The sequence below is a fragment of the Kryptolebias marmoratus genome, linkage group LG15 (genome assembly GCF_001649575.2).
Source record: "Kryptolebias marmoratus isolate JLee-2015 linkage group LG15, ASM164957v2, whole genome shotgun sequence".
Lineage (NCBI taxonomy): Eukaryota > Metazoa > Chordata > Actinopteri > Cyprinodontiformes > Rivulidae > Kryptolebias > Kryptolebias marmoratus.
The window spans coordinates 10990712-11005787 of record NC_051444.1 but is presented as its reverse complement, the minus strand read 5'-3'; the positions used below and the strand labels follow the sequence as shown (position 1 = coordinate 11005787).

General features: G+C 34.8%; 1 protein-coding gene across 1 annotated transcript in view; it reads left to right on the top strand.

Annotated features, from left to right (window-relative positions):
* The window catches only part of LOC108237370 (CUB and sushi domain-containing protein 1), a 390396-nt gene that overhangs the window by 215011 nt on the left and 160309 nt on the right, over positions 1-15076 (top strand). The window contains exons 6-7 of the mRNA XM_017418738.3: positions 4204-4316; positions 7110-7187. Coding sequence (XP_017274227.1) covers positions 4204-4316; positions 7110-7187 — 191 coding nt within the window. The remainder of the gene's footprint in view (positions 1-4203; positions 4317-7109; positions 7188-15076) is intronic.

Here is a 15076-nt window from a genome sequence, read left to right as displayed (position 1 = left end):
TTCCGTATAATAAATACCCAATAGGTTTCATTACCAAGCTTTCTTATGTTTTTACCATGTTGCTCATATTTTGCATTTATTCCTTTCTTTATAAATATGTATCCTTCCTCACTGTATTTTTCTATCTGCACAATATACTAGCAGTATTATTAAAGGTTAACTAAAGTAGCTCTTGTTACTTTAGAGAGATTCATCTGCTTCCAGGCAGTTTCTTACATCATTTCCCTTTTTTTCCTTTGTGCACCATTTTCTTCACTTGGTTGCTGTTGGTAACAAAGTGTATGAAAAGCTAAAGCTGATGTAACATTCACCAAGGGCTACCAACTTATCATTTTAGTTACAATACTTAAAAAAATGTTATTTAAAATGTGGACTTCTCTTCTCCTTCAGCTCCTCCTTTTCTAATTTATTTTCTTCCCTTGTCTGTTAACAAGTCTGACTTAAGGCTTGTTTCTGTAACTGTATCCTCAGTCCACATCACACAGAATCAAAACAGCTCATTCTTAAAGTTATTTAAAAGTCTACCACAATTTTGACAACTTTAAAAGTATTTAGTTGTCATTTTGTTTGAAGTGGTTGTGAATTACAAAATACCTCTTCCTGACAATCCCAGAGTCTCTTCATGTGTCATTTGTCAGTCTTTCTCACATTTCATCATCTGAGGGATGTACTCTGAAGCATGTTCTACATATCCAGTTTTTTATTTTTTTATTTTTTTTTTTTTTGTTCTCCATTAGCTTGTAAAAAAGAGAGACAGACTGTGGTGATTTGGCTTTTTCTGGTTTTTGTTTTAGTTTATTTAAGTTCCCTGGTTTGTGTTTTGGTTTTATTTCCTATTTTTAGTTATCTGGTTTTTGTTTTCTTCTTGGTTCATCTAGGTTCTGTCCTCCTCGTGTTTGTGTTTTCATTTCCACTCTCCCCCAGTCATTCACTTGTCTGTCAGCCACGCCCATCTTCACCTGTCCCGACTCAGTAATCATTCCACCTGTTCCCACTCACCTCGTTATCCGCAGTCTTAAAAACCCGGTCACTCTTCCCATACCTTGCTGGTCCATTGTTTGATGTTTGTTGCTGCCTCGCGCCATGTTTCCCGTTTTCTGAGTCCTGTTCTGGTTATGCTTTGAATTTAGTTTTTGTTTGTTTGCTGCCTCGTCAGCTTTTGTTTTTGTTTGTTTCTTTTGTTTAATAAATTAGGTTTTTTTAAAAGTCTGCAATCTGGGTTCCTCTCCGTCGTCCACACTCATGAGAGAGACAAAGTGAGGAAGAGACTTGTAAGTTGGGTCAATTTGACCCGAAGGCCACGGGAAGGTTAATATAGTTATTTCTTTTTTAGATGCTAATTTATTTGTATTAAATCTTTAATAACATACTTTACAATTATTTCAAACAAGACAATAAAGTGCAATATTAAAACATAACAGTTAATTAAATTAGAATAAAAACATTCCATAAAATAAGAAAAAAGTGATTGCATACATTTACTTTAAGGTTCCATACTCTTCTTAAGTTCAAAACTAAGGAAAAGAGAGAAATCATTTTAAGAGGTTTGAATATCTACAGTCTGACGGGTTAATTTATGAAGAAAGAAACTTGTCCATAGAAGTTGTCTCCTTTAGGTCAATACACTTATGTGTTTTGTGTGTTTCGAAACCAATAAACAACCATTCATGAACCTAATCAATTCTACAGTCTATTTAAAATGACCAATAGTTAATATGAACTGTTACAGACTAAATCCGAGTATCCCGAGGAAACCGACCCAGACACTAGGGGAACGTGTTAACTCCATGCAGATGCGGCACTGGTTGATCTGGTTGAAGCATGTCGGTCCCATCTGTGCTTTCGGTTCCCCAGCAGAGGCAGCAGCAGCACCAAGAAGTTTGTAATTTCTAACCCTTTAATGAACAAGCCTCAGGCGTCATTTTGCTTATTCCTCAACTTTTTGCCATGATCTTTGTTCTGGATCACATAATTGCTTAATCATTCATGCTCTACGTTTTTATGATCTATTCTGCAGTGTGTGGCAGACGGGAGCAGGGGAACGAGACTATTTAGTAGACCATAGCAAATACAATTTAAATGCCCTCTCCACCCTCTGATTAATCAGACTGTGTTGACAAGGTTTTACTTTTTTTCTTGCTCTCTCTGCCTGGGCATTTATACACACTTATGCTCCCCTTGCATAAAATAAAGTTAGCTATTAGACATGTTCTTCCATATTTCCAAACAGAAACAACTGGGAAACTTTTATATATATATTTGGATTTGGCTGCACTTCTGCTGATATTTTAATAAGCAGGATGCTTAAAACTATAGTTGTTAAAAAATGAAGTAAAAATATTATGGCAAAAACACAAAAGAAACGTAATTATTAGTTGTACAAATTAGTGAGTTAACAGACACCTACTTTTCAATTGATAATAAATGTTTGTAGCCCTAAAAGTGTCAAGTAGCACATGAAAATCACACGTAATAAGTTATTTATATAATTAAATTTAAAATATTGTAAGAAATATTAATTTTGTTGAATGAATATGGTCAGTGTTATTCTAACAAACTTTTATATGAGTTAGATTTTGTTATTAGCAGAGAAAGGAATTGTCTGTATATATAAACTACATGTTGAAAATTCTGCATCAGTGCCTGAATGCATGGTTCCCATGGTAATGCCATTTGCAACCAACTGTTTTCTGTTGTAACTTAAAAGCTACTCTGGTGGCAAGTCAGCCTCAGCAGGTTTGCATGTATGACACACCTTAATTCATCTTCTGAGAACCTTACAAGTTGAACACCAGGTTTTGGACAAAGTTTGTATGACTTCAGTTTATAGTCCAATATAGACCTGATTATTAAATAAATGAAATGCACAAAAATGTTGAATCAACATTGTAGTTTTGTTACATTCTGTAATTTGATGTGAAAAACAAAAATGGATTATGCAATGACTTTCTGTCAGTTATCTGAAAACATCATGCTTATTTGACATCAATGAAAGACTTCCAGTTTTGTTACAATGTCTGATATTTTTTTTAAAAAAGACAGAAAACCCCCCAAAAACATATAATTAAGTATTGAATGGACAGGACTTTTTTTTCCACAAAATGTATTGCAAAGTTTTGAACATGAGCTTGAGTAGGTTACATCTTGAGTTTTATTTCCATGACTATTCAGCCAGAGAGTCCTGATGACACTAAAAGCTGTGACTTTAGGTGAAACAGACTTGCTTAAGCATTAAATCTGCTTTGTCGTTCAAAGCTTAATTCACTTATCTGCACTTAATCTGGTGTTTAAATTGAAAGAAGAAAAGAATGAAGCACTGCAGATCATCAAGTTTGCAGGAGCTCAGATGAATTATTCCCAAAGTTTCATTGAAGAAGTTTGGTTTTAGGTTTTGACAGGTATTGCATGCATGTGAGGTGTTAATGGAACATATGATGGAAGCCCTACAATAAGAAAATACACATTGTATTGTATGTGTCTGCTGGTCTGCTTGTGAGCCATATGAGGGACATCTTGAAACTGCAGCAACAAAAAGTGACCTGAGTTAGTTTTCCCTTAATGAAGGAATAGATATATAGAATACATAAATGAGTAAATGAATAAATAAGAAGCAATTCTCTCTTTTTGTTCTGCATCATATAATCTACTGTATTTACAGCTGTTTGTGAAGCGTGAACACTCACAACAATTTTCACAGTGGTGGTCGATCTTGCTGCGATCCATAACGCTGCAATTTGTAATTACATGGCAGCACTTTTCTTCAACCTTCCTCTTGTGTTCAGGTGCATTTATTTCCACCTCCGACTGAAGGATAGAGACATTTTCTACAATTCATGAACCAAATGTATTTGCTGTAATAGAAAGTTTTGATAATTTATGTCTGTAGGACGATTTGTTCTTCGAAGTATGTTATTCTCTGTCATACAGAAACTATATCATAAAATAATAAATTTCATTCACTATATAAACACCCTTTGTAGCCAAAAATGGATGCTTTCAATTTACAGCAGTTATTCTTGTTACATAAAATCTTGTCTTTTCCAGACATTCTGTCTTCTAGTGTGGTCAATAATGTGATACTTACAAATAAAGGCTATTCCAGATGTCATGTTTTTTCAACTTTTTCTGAATAACTTTTTTCACACTAACTTTTGGTGGATTCATTGCTTTTAATAAAGGATTTTTGTATTTGTTTACTTCTAGGCTGACCGGCACAACTTTGCCCTCACCAGTGATATCAAATAAGAACTGGCTTCGGATACACTTCACCTCAGACAGCAATCACAGAAGAAAAGGATTCAGTGCTCAGTATCAAGGTATGTAGTACTTATCTGGACTGGCTTTTGTTTAGGTTTTTATTTTTATTTATTTTTTATCTTTAACTCTCTTTATTACCCATAGATACACAGACAGATAAAACCCTGTTTGGAAAAAAATGAAGTATTGTGCAAAATCCACTATATTTAAAAGAAACTGCAATCATTTTCAATAATTTACAACCTGAATTTAGCAAATATTCTACAAAGACAGTATGTCAGATTTTAAAACTTTAGATAGTGTAACAGCTTATATATTTGATGGCAGCAACATGTTTAAAAAATGCCTTTTTGTGTTTATCACCGATCTTTTTAAATATGTTGATAGTACTTGGTTTTGTTGTTGACTATTACGAGTACCATCATTCCCACTAGATGTCCTGCATATAGTAGTTTTTGGTTCTAGCTCCTCACTGTCCATGTCTTCCGTTAGTAATCAGCACACCTCTTCTCATTTACCATCACTCACATTTTTTCAAATTGTCTGTTTCCATTCATGTGTCTTGCCGTTTTGCCAGTGTCTTTGTTTGTCTTAGTTTTGTAAAACATACCCTACAAAGGATGCATTGCTTATGTGCTCTTAGACCTGCACATTTTTACAATCATGGTTTCTTCTCAGATGTAGAGGTTGGCCATCATTCATAGTGGCTTTTAAACTGCATACTGTTAATAAACAAGCTGGCCCATCTCCTTTTTTTAGCCAGAAAGACACACCGTCTAAGACTTCCAATCATATTTTTTCAGACAACAGGACAACTTCCTTCTCAATGCATGAGCTCAGAGAAGATTAGTTTTGAATTTTGGTTTATTTGCATGTTTGCTTGTTGTTTCTTTCTCTGGCATGGTAGCATTAAACCTGGTACATACAGCACTGAACTGTGTTCACTGAAGATTACAAATTCAGAGGTGTCCTTAAGGCCATGCACTGATTTTCACAACACAACTGTATCTGGAGACTGCCTGAGGGCCTGAAGATTGCAACCATTTAATATTAAAGATCAACCTTGTTGCTCACTCATGCATAAAAATTCTCCAGATTCTCTAATTCCTCTGTTGATTCATAGTGGTATGTTAAAATCATGCAGTTCAATTTCATTAAAAAAAATGTATATATTGGTTTTGATTTTTAGAAATATTTGCCTAAACAGAATTTTACTGAGTAGTAAACTGCTCCCGACTTTAACCTTTAAAATATTCAGCTTCAGTAGGATGCTCTTTTTTTATACTCAGTCCTGTAAGAAAGCTGTTCTCTGTTAACAGCTACTTTAAAGATGTTCCATCAGCCTTTGTCTAAGTTTGTCAAAGAAAATGTTGCGCAAAAAACAAATATTTTTCAAAGTAAATAAATACAAAATCTCAGAAATAATATCAACATTTTGTTACTTTCAGTATTTTCAGAAAACATTTGAGTTTGATTCATGTGCTTCTATAAATTCTATTTTATTCACTTGTTGCAAGGTCTCTGAACATCATTTGAAATGAGCTATTTTATTTGGGTTTTCCATGGCAAACTAAGCACTTATTATTAACTATAGGGTTGTTATGTGTTTCGTGATAAAGTTCCAAAATACTTTTAAAAAAAGAAGAAAGTACAAACCAAGCAAGGTTCGACGGCTGGAATGTAATAATAAAATGTGTCCTGGTAATGAGTCTTGCTGCAGCATTTCAAACCAGCTACAAACAGCATTAAAAGACTGGAATTTATTCATAGAATTGATTTCCCTGGAAATGTTTACAGTAATGGTACTGTACAAGAATTATTACACTACATTTATATGTAGGTCCCAGTATTTAGAGCGACATAAGTTTGTTATTCCACCGACATTCTAATACATGTTGTTTTGATTGATATTTTAACAAAACACAAATCGTTCTTTGTACAATAATTTGATGCATTGTCTGAATATTGATGCCACACTATGACTAGTGTGTGTATTGGAGATCTTTTGTGAAGCTTCATTTTGACACAATTCCGCATTAATTTCTAATATGCAGTATGAACAAGATAGGGATATGTGGTCCATGGACACCGATGCATATTTATATGCTGCAATGACAAGAGCTTTTATTGAGAGCCAAATTACCTGACTGGATTTACTTGGCCTTTCATGTCATCTAATAGACTGGTTGAGCAGCATAAAGATGCACGTTAGTTTCCATGTGGTAGGTCAGATTTAATTGGAAGGTCTGAAAACAAAACAAGGTGAATCAAGTCCTGCCTGTCTTTTTGCATAACTCACATCCTTTCTGGATTCCATCTCTTTATGCTGTCTAGCTGTCTCCCTCTTCCCCAGGTATTGGTCTGTTGCTCTTGCCGTTGGTGCTTCTCTCTTTTTCTGTGTGCGTGTATGTGTGTGTGTGTGCGTAAAGAGGGATGTGTTTTTTATGCCAAGTCTGTCTCTCAGTGGAATGTAGTGTGGTTGTAACACAGATTTCTCCCCTTATCCTTTGCAGTGCTGCCACTTAGGATAAAAAAGATGGAATCAATTTTAATGTTGCTTCTCTCCATTGCTCTTCTCCCTGTTTTTTTTTTCCCCTCTTTCCATGCACCCACTTTTCTGTCTTTTAATTGCTTCTACTTTTACCTGTTTTATTTTAAAATGTCTACCACTGTCACATTTTATTGCAGGTTTGATTTTGAGGAGAGACTGAACTACACAAACAGATGACACACAGCAAATGGGATCGCCTCTAAAACAAATGTGCTTTAGAGGAAGATATACAGCAATTAAAGTTTAATAAAGTGTAATTTATAATTAAATGAATAACCTTCTTCTCTTCTCATCTCTGCAGTGAAGAAAGCTATAGAGTTGAAGTCCAGAGGAGTAAAGATGATGCCCAGTAAAGACTCCAGTCACAAAAACGCTGTCTGTAAGTACACTATAATATGCAGATTGGGTGTATGGTGCTAAACAGTGTGCCCTCATGCCATTTAGAAGTTTCAAATAAAAGTTAAAATATGTCTGGCAATGAACAGGAACATAGAATGTGTACAGAAGGACACAAGAGGTGCATTCATCTTTGATGTGGCAGGAGCTGAGATTTCATCTATTTTTCAGTGAGGTTGGCCTTCTTTGCAACACAAATTTTCTTACCTTTATTCTTTTCTTTTTTATCACATTTTATGAAATGAGATTTCTCTCTCCTCTACAAGAATAACAATAATAATAATAATAATAATAACAATGCTAATAATAATAATAATAATAATAATAATAATAAAAAAAACATTCCAAGCTGTTTAGTTTCTACACTTACACATACCAACACCCAATTATTTTCAAAGCATTTAAAAAAACAACTGTCATTAATCAAAGTTTAGTGCATTAAAATACTTAAATGACAGTACCAAAAAAAAAGGGTAAAAACATTGAGTGCTAAAGTAAAAAGTTATTTTACTGACTGAATCTATACAATTTCATAAATCACTGCAGCTTCTTTTAACTGATTTTACTGTTTGGTGATTTAGTAAATAGATGTTGTTTTTGAGTTTTTTTTGTTTGTTTTTTTGTTACCAGATTTATTTTTAAAATTACTGGCCTTTTTATAGTGTCACTTTACTTGATGAATACTAAGACATTAACTTTTTTTTCTGATACATTTATTCCTTTAATGTAATCCTTGAAGCAAGCTTTAACCTCCTAACGTTGCACACTGTGGTTCTTTGCTGACTAGTGATGTTGTTTCTAGTGGATCCAGATTCGTCAGTCAACCCCATGGAGTGCTCTGCGTGTGGAGATGTTCAAAAAAGGAACATTTTCAAGGAAATGAGACAATTGTTCAGACGAAAACTTTATCATTTGTACTACCTGACTTCTTTTTTATGACTGTGCACCAACCGCAACTCCAACAGTAAATAATCTAAACAATAAAAGATAATTGAAATGTTGCTTAAAATGTTAAACAGGACATTGTGCTTTTGATGCATTGTCTTTTGGTGACCAATTCATCTTCTACTTATCTATCTATTGTCTTCATTGTAAATCTTGGCAAGGTTCCTTATCAGTGTATCAGTGACAAAGGATTTTGCCCAGTAAAAGTGCAACGTGAGCTAAAAACTAATCACACACTGCACAGAAAGTTAGACAACACTCATCATACTCTAAACTTCAAACTGCAGTATTAATGTCAATTTTATCCTTTTAAATACTTTTCGTGTATCTGTGCCACTGTGCAGAAAGTTTCAAATTTTAATATTTCAAAATTACACTTGTTTTTTTGATTATAGAAAAAAAAAGAATGTCTAAAGTGTCAGGATTCTTAAATATTCTAAAATGAGCAGCTCGGCATCAGACAGACACGGGAGACCAAGATAATAGGAAGTGAGTTTATTTTACAGTGAATCGGGAGCAGGAATAATTACAGGAACCAGGAACCTGGAAGCAGAGGACGTGGTAAGTATTTCCTTGGTGAGGAAGGCAGGTAAGTATTATATCCACAGGTGGGAGGCCTTACTGTGCGAAGGATGATCCACGGCACGGAGGTGAGTCCAAAGGTAGGTATTTTCCAGTAACAGGTTGGCAGATTCTCCAGGAGGCAGTAGGTAAGTATCCCTCACGAGGCAGGCAGACAGGCACAGGCAAACAGATAGGTAACTTATCTCAGAGGCAGGTGTCCACAGCAGACCAGACTGGGTCCACGCAGGTTAGGTAGTCCTAGGTAAGTAGAAGCACGAAAAAATACAAAAAGCTCAGAAAGGGTTCACTAGAAAAGCTCGTGATTCACAAGAGGCTTAGCACATTACCACAGAGGCAAAACAATCCTCCAGCGCTGGTCTGGTTCCCACCACGGCCTTAAGTACCAGCTGCCTTCTGATGAGCCTGATCTGCCACAGGTGTGGAGGGAGTGACGAGGAGCTGCCAATCAGCCGTCGAGACGGCCCACCAGGAAGTACCAAAAATACTAAACCTCCAGAATCACCACATAAAGCTTTATAACACACAAACATACACACACACACCACACACCCATACACGCAGGAAAAAGTTTTCTTACTGAATGTATTCAGGCTATTCATGACTAATACAATTTGTTTGAATGTTTGAAGTTGGTGCCCTTTTGAAAATCTATTTTAAAAGAAGAAACCTCTTAAGTGTCTGTGTTAAAGCGTTTACACATTCACTCATTTTCAGCTTCAAATCTGATAAGTCATCTTATTAAACTATTCTTGTGACCAAGAAAATATATGTCAGTCATTCTTCCAGTAGGGAGGAGACGACTAAGAAAAACTAACTGAACTTGTTAAGAACTGAGTTTGTTTAATTCATGAACTAATAAACAGCTCAACAGTTTCTGATGGCAATTACTTTTCTTAGCAGCTTGAAGAAGCTCCTAAAACAGTGTTCACATCATCTGTTAAAGACTTTTAATTATCACAAAAGCCAGAACTCATTTCTCCATTCCTAAGTATTTATTAGAACTTAATGATAAAATACTCATCAATGTTTTGGCTGATTTTTATGCTCAACCAAGCATGTGTGTTTGTTTGTGCATGTAGGAATCATATTTGCTGGTGTGCCTCCTAAAGTTTTGCTCTGATAGGAGTGTAAAGCAGTTTGCTGAGGGTGTAGTTAAGCATGTGCATGAGTATGTGATCACATCCCCAGGCAACTCGGTCTATTACATTTATCAATGATATGGTGCTTGGTGAAAAGCTCAGCTCCCTCCCACAGGGCACAAACATACACACACTATTTTTCTATGCTTATTTACACATACTATGCATGCATTCAAATGTGCACAACAACATCATAGTCAAAGAGTTGTTTCCACAAAAAAGAATCGCCCGAGGTCAGTCTGCTGAGTTCAAACCTATTGGTTTTGGTTGTTAAAAGGAAGGCCAGCTAATAAAAACATAAACGCTTTGAGGAGACGTTTTTCTGTGTTGTCAGTGGACGTGTCTGTTTTGCTGTATTTGACTAGAATATTCTTCAGTACCACACAACATTAAAACTTTTGACAGGTGAGGTAAAAAAAAAAAAACATTAATTCTGTCAACACAATCTCATCTGTTAATAATAAGAAAAAAAATGTTATTGCAACCAAACATCAAGTTTCTGAAATGCTGAAAGAAGTATGAAGAAGAGAATAATCTAAAATCACTATGGGGCCAATGTAGCTTTGGTTACTTTCTCTGCAATAACAAAAATGTAATTTCAGATGTAAAAATGTAAGTCTAAACTCATGGAATTAAGAAACTGCTTTTGTGCATGATGTCTGTATGAGTGATGGAAAAGAAATAATACATGACAGTTTCATTTTAATGAAGAAATATTAGAATCACAGCCATCCTACTGTTTTAAAGAACAATCATAACCATTTACGTACAGATGTCAGCTGGTAATTTAATGCATCGATATGTTTCACATACTTTGACATGAAAAAATGCAGATGTCAAATGTGTAACATAAGCACAACACAAAGTCCACTTTTTATAGAGTGAATTACATTTAAAGTTCAAAAGCAGCTGGAGCACATCACTGCTGCTTGTTGATAGTTCATCTGTGAATGACCAAAGGGAGTTTAAAGAGGACCTTTATTCTTAACTGTTTCTCTAACTCTCTTAATTTTATTTTGTGTACATGCAAAACGTATAAAGGCAAGTGTCAGATGTCAAAACAAGGTAAGAGGTTGGAAAAATCCCTTTAAATTCTCTCAGTTTAGAAAACTATGTGCACAACTTTGCTAATCAATATCATTTTGCAAGAGACAAAGCAACAAATCATTGTTTGAATTCAGAGAAGCTTAAAGGTCAATCACATTCTTACACCCAAGAACTATAGTATAAACTATTATATACTACAACTTCTAAACAAACCATTGTTAAGATTCAAACACCTCTGTTCTGTGATCAAAGAAAAGTAGGTGAGGCACTTCGGTCTAAATGTAATCAAAACAAGTTCGAGCCTCATAAGAGCTCGGAAATCATCTACACAGTAACTTGAAGGGAAAAAAATTCTCCAAAATGTTACAATCATCCATGTTTCTAGATAAAATATAAGAATGACAGTAACAGAATCCCTAAATGTCTGATGTGATTTTGGTGGCATTGCAAATAATCCCACTAGTAGTACTGAATATTACAACCAGATTTAGATATTTGTAGACAGTCTGAAAACCCATGTCTCTGGTGTTGTGTTGACTTCTGTTTCCTCATTTTAATCTACCTTCCTGAGCTCTGTACTGAAAACGCAGCTCGACACAACACCTGCTGCACATAGACCTCCCGCAATTTGACATCGGTCACTTGCCAGGCTTCATAAAAAAATGTTCGAGAAAGTTGCACTTTACATGTGCAGCTAACGGCCACGGTCAGCCTGGAACTGCCAGGGCAAGGAAGAAACGTAATGCATGGCCTGCTCTCACAACCCTCTTTAAATGGAAGTAGCCAAAGTTTGTTCAACACATCACTGCCTTTATTGCTAATTGCTTTTTAAACAATATGCTGCTAAAGGTGTTAGGCTGGGAGGGATTTGGGGCAAGTTATTTAAGACATTTTCAAATTGTTTAGGTGTTAACTTATATTGTCTGATTTTATATCTTGTTAAAAAATAATAATAAAAGCAATAAAATGTTGATTTACCTCTTAGCCCTTATTCTTTTGACATGGTTGCAAAGCACCCAGTGGCCCAGATCTTACTGTACGTTCTTATGAGAAAATAAACAAATAAATGAATAAAATAAAATTAAAAAGTTGTTCATGCATAAATATTTGAAGACCCATCCGACCAGTAGTTATTCCCATTCTTTCTTATCTGTAATCATTCAAAAAAGAAGAAAATGAAACCCTTGAGCCTTTTTAGCTTTGAACAATAATGAGAAATTTAGTTCTCCAGCAGTGGATTCAAACTTTAAAAAAGTAGTTTTGCACATTCAGTTGGGCATTAAGGGCTAATTAAAACAAAGAACAATAAAGTCAAGGTCAACTTTAAGTCTTGAACAAGTCTTTGAACAACCCATCTTTGCACTGTGTTTCTCCCAATGGTAAAATAATGGCACTACAGAAGAGATTCTACAGTCTTTGTGCAATATATAATCATTATAAAGAAGCAGACTGATGGTAATGAGTTTTATCTGTCTAGAGAATCGAGTGCTTATGAATCATAATCTAAAAGACTGCCTGTAACAGCCTCTTGCCTATATTAAAGCCTGTCCTAATAGACATACACAGTTAAAAAAGGTTTCATATGCTTAAAATGGTCTTTATAGGAATAATTGTCTCACACATTTTATTGATTAGAAATCCACAAAACAGTAAATTCAAGGTAGGATCATTAGAACTAAAATCTGTGCAGTAAAAGAAGCATCTTTAACATTAAAACATAGCTGCAATAAAAGCAACTTATTTTCTTCCTTCACAGTAACATTAGCTCCCTTTTGAGGATGTGTCATAATTATGGAGAGGCTGAAAGATTGTGATTAAAGAGCTTTACTCTCCAGACAATGACCTAGAACTCTAATGAATCCTCACTGTGAGAGTGTGATTTATAATCAAGGTTTTTTTCAGGATAGTCAAGCAGCACGGTGCTGCTCTGCTCCACACTCGAATGACCACTTGAAATTAAAAATTACGGGAAAGAACAGCATCACAGCTAAACTATTAACAGGGAAAGCCTTGTGTAATGTTGTCTTTTATCAATAATAATATTGCACTTTAATCACACTCAGCTACATACCTTTTTTTTCTTGAAAATGCTTGATGAATACTTCACTGCAGACCTCAGCTCTTAGGTGGATTGGCCTTTGAGCAAGACAAGGTGGGGGAGAAGAGCAAAAAAGGCAGAGTGGGTAAGAAGTAGCAAGAAGAAGACAGAGGAAGAAAGCCTATGATCTAACTACACTTCACACATTTCTCTCCTCATCCAGCACGCACCTGAAGAGCACCTCAAAAGCTCTTACTTGAAACACAAGTAACTTGATTACAAGTACACACAAACATACACCATCATTCTATTTTTTTTTCTTTTTGCATCACACTGTTTAACCACACAGTGGTTAAGTTTTTACCTGTTGTAACTACAGAAAAAAACAGCCTCATGACTAAAAGTAGCCGTTTTGCTTTGCCAGTATAGGGATTTCTTTCTCCAGCTACAATGTGCCACAATGCAAGGAGAACACATTTATAAGATAAAACAAGCCTATTAGTAAAACAACCAAAGTCAATAAGTAAGATTTATTTCTATAGCACTTTTCTTAGATATAGTAATCATCAAAAAGTGTTTCACAATACAGCAAAACGATAGCATATATCATTATGAAATTGTAAAATTATATATATACATATGCACACATATACCATGTGAAATGACAAGTCCTAAAAAAAATAATAATATTAACATTTGTGAAAACAAAACAAACAAAACCATTTTTGCCATTGGCACTAAGTTGTATAAGCCAAGTATGTTTAGATTATGAAACCAACTTGATATTTAGTGTTCTAAACAGAAACACATTTCTTTAGTGTGTTTACTCTGTGTAAAATACATGCCATTTCTTACCAGATTGAAACTGTTATCCAAAGTAGAGTCATTTTTGTGTCATTTTGAAACTGTTTGCTTCTCTTTGTTATTCTTGTTAAAATGTTGCAAAATCTTTTCAACTTCAAGAGGAAATCTTAGCAAACAAACACTGCTCTTGATGCATTGGATCCATTTTTACCAAGGGATTTTGTGATATTAATGTCACCTGGGAAGCTACACTCCATTCTGCCAGATCATGCTTTGGGATGTCATTTATACTGCAAGGCAAACACACCCTTTACCCTTACAAGGTTAAAAATTTATCGCCTTGAAGTGATGTCCATGCAATATTTATGAAAAAGGTTTCCTCCTATCAGAGTTCTGGTGGAAAGATGACTCGGACAGATAGAGGCGAGCGTATCAAACACATATTACTTATAGATCATAAACTGTAGCTTTTCAGGCACAAAAAAATGTCTTTTAACTTCTTGCTTTGCATGTGTTTATGGGCATTTTGTGTCTTCTATTTATGTTAGTTTGGTTCAGTATTTTGTTTGTTTTTTATCTATTTTCTTTTTTAATATACTTCAATATAAACATCCCAAACTGCGACACATAGATTCTCTGTATAAACAAACAAAAAAAGGAACAAACAGATCACAAAGATGCTTTAGGAGTACTTCCCAAAACTCCTGGCTCTGGGGTTAAATATTTTGCAAACACAAATTCCCCTGAGGTCCATCACAGTCATCAAGAAAAAAGAAAAAAAAAAATCTTTCAATTTATCAGTATTTTATGTTCATTTTCCATTTTCATAGCACATGAGATTGAATGTCTATTATTTTAACTCACTTTAGGTATGTGTTGAACAAGGATAAGAGCAATTAATGCCTTATTTTTTGTGCAGAAATATTGTGCTATTTCAATATCTAATAAATTATTTCCTGGAAAGGAATTTAGGTGAGACTGAAACAAAAATAAATATATAAAACCAACTAAAACAGTAAAATGCTTTTCATTACATACAATTAAATTTTTGCAGCAGTGACTCAAAAAAGTTCTGTGTTTCCACTGCTATTAAAAGTTTGATGGTTCAATTCCTGGTTTTCCAAGTTCACTTGTCAGTAAAGATGCTTTGGATTAAAGGGGGAAAAAGATGCTTTGGATAAAAGCATCGGCTAAATGAGTACATGGAAGACGAACCTGAAACGTGGCAGCTGAAAAGCCAACCTTTTAGGAGCAAATAATTAGCAAAGGATGTGTTGAGAAATGATTTTTTTAAAAACAAAAAAGAAACAAGAA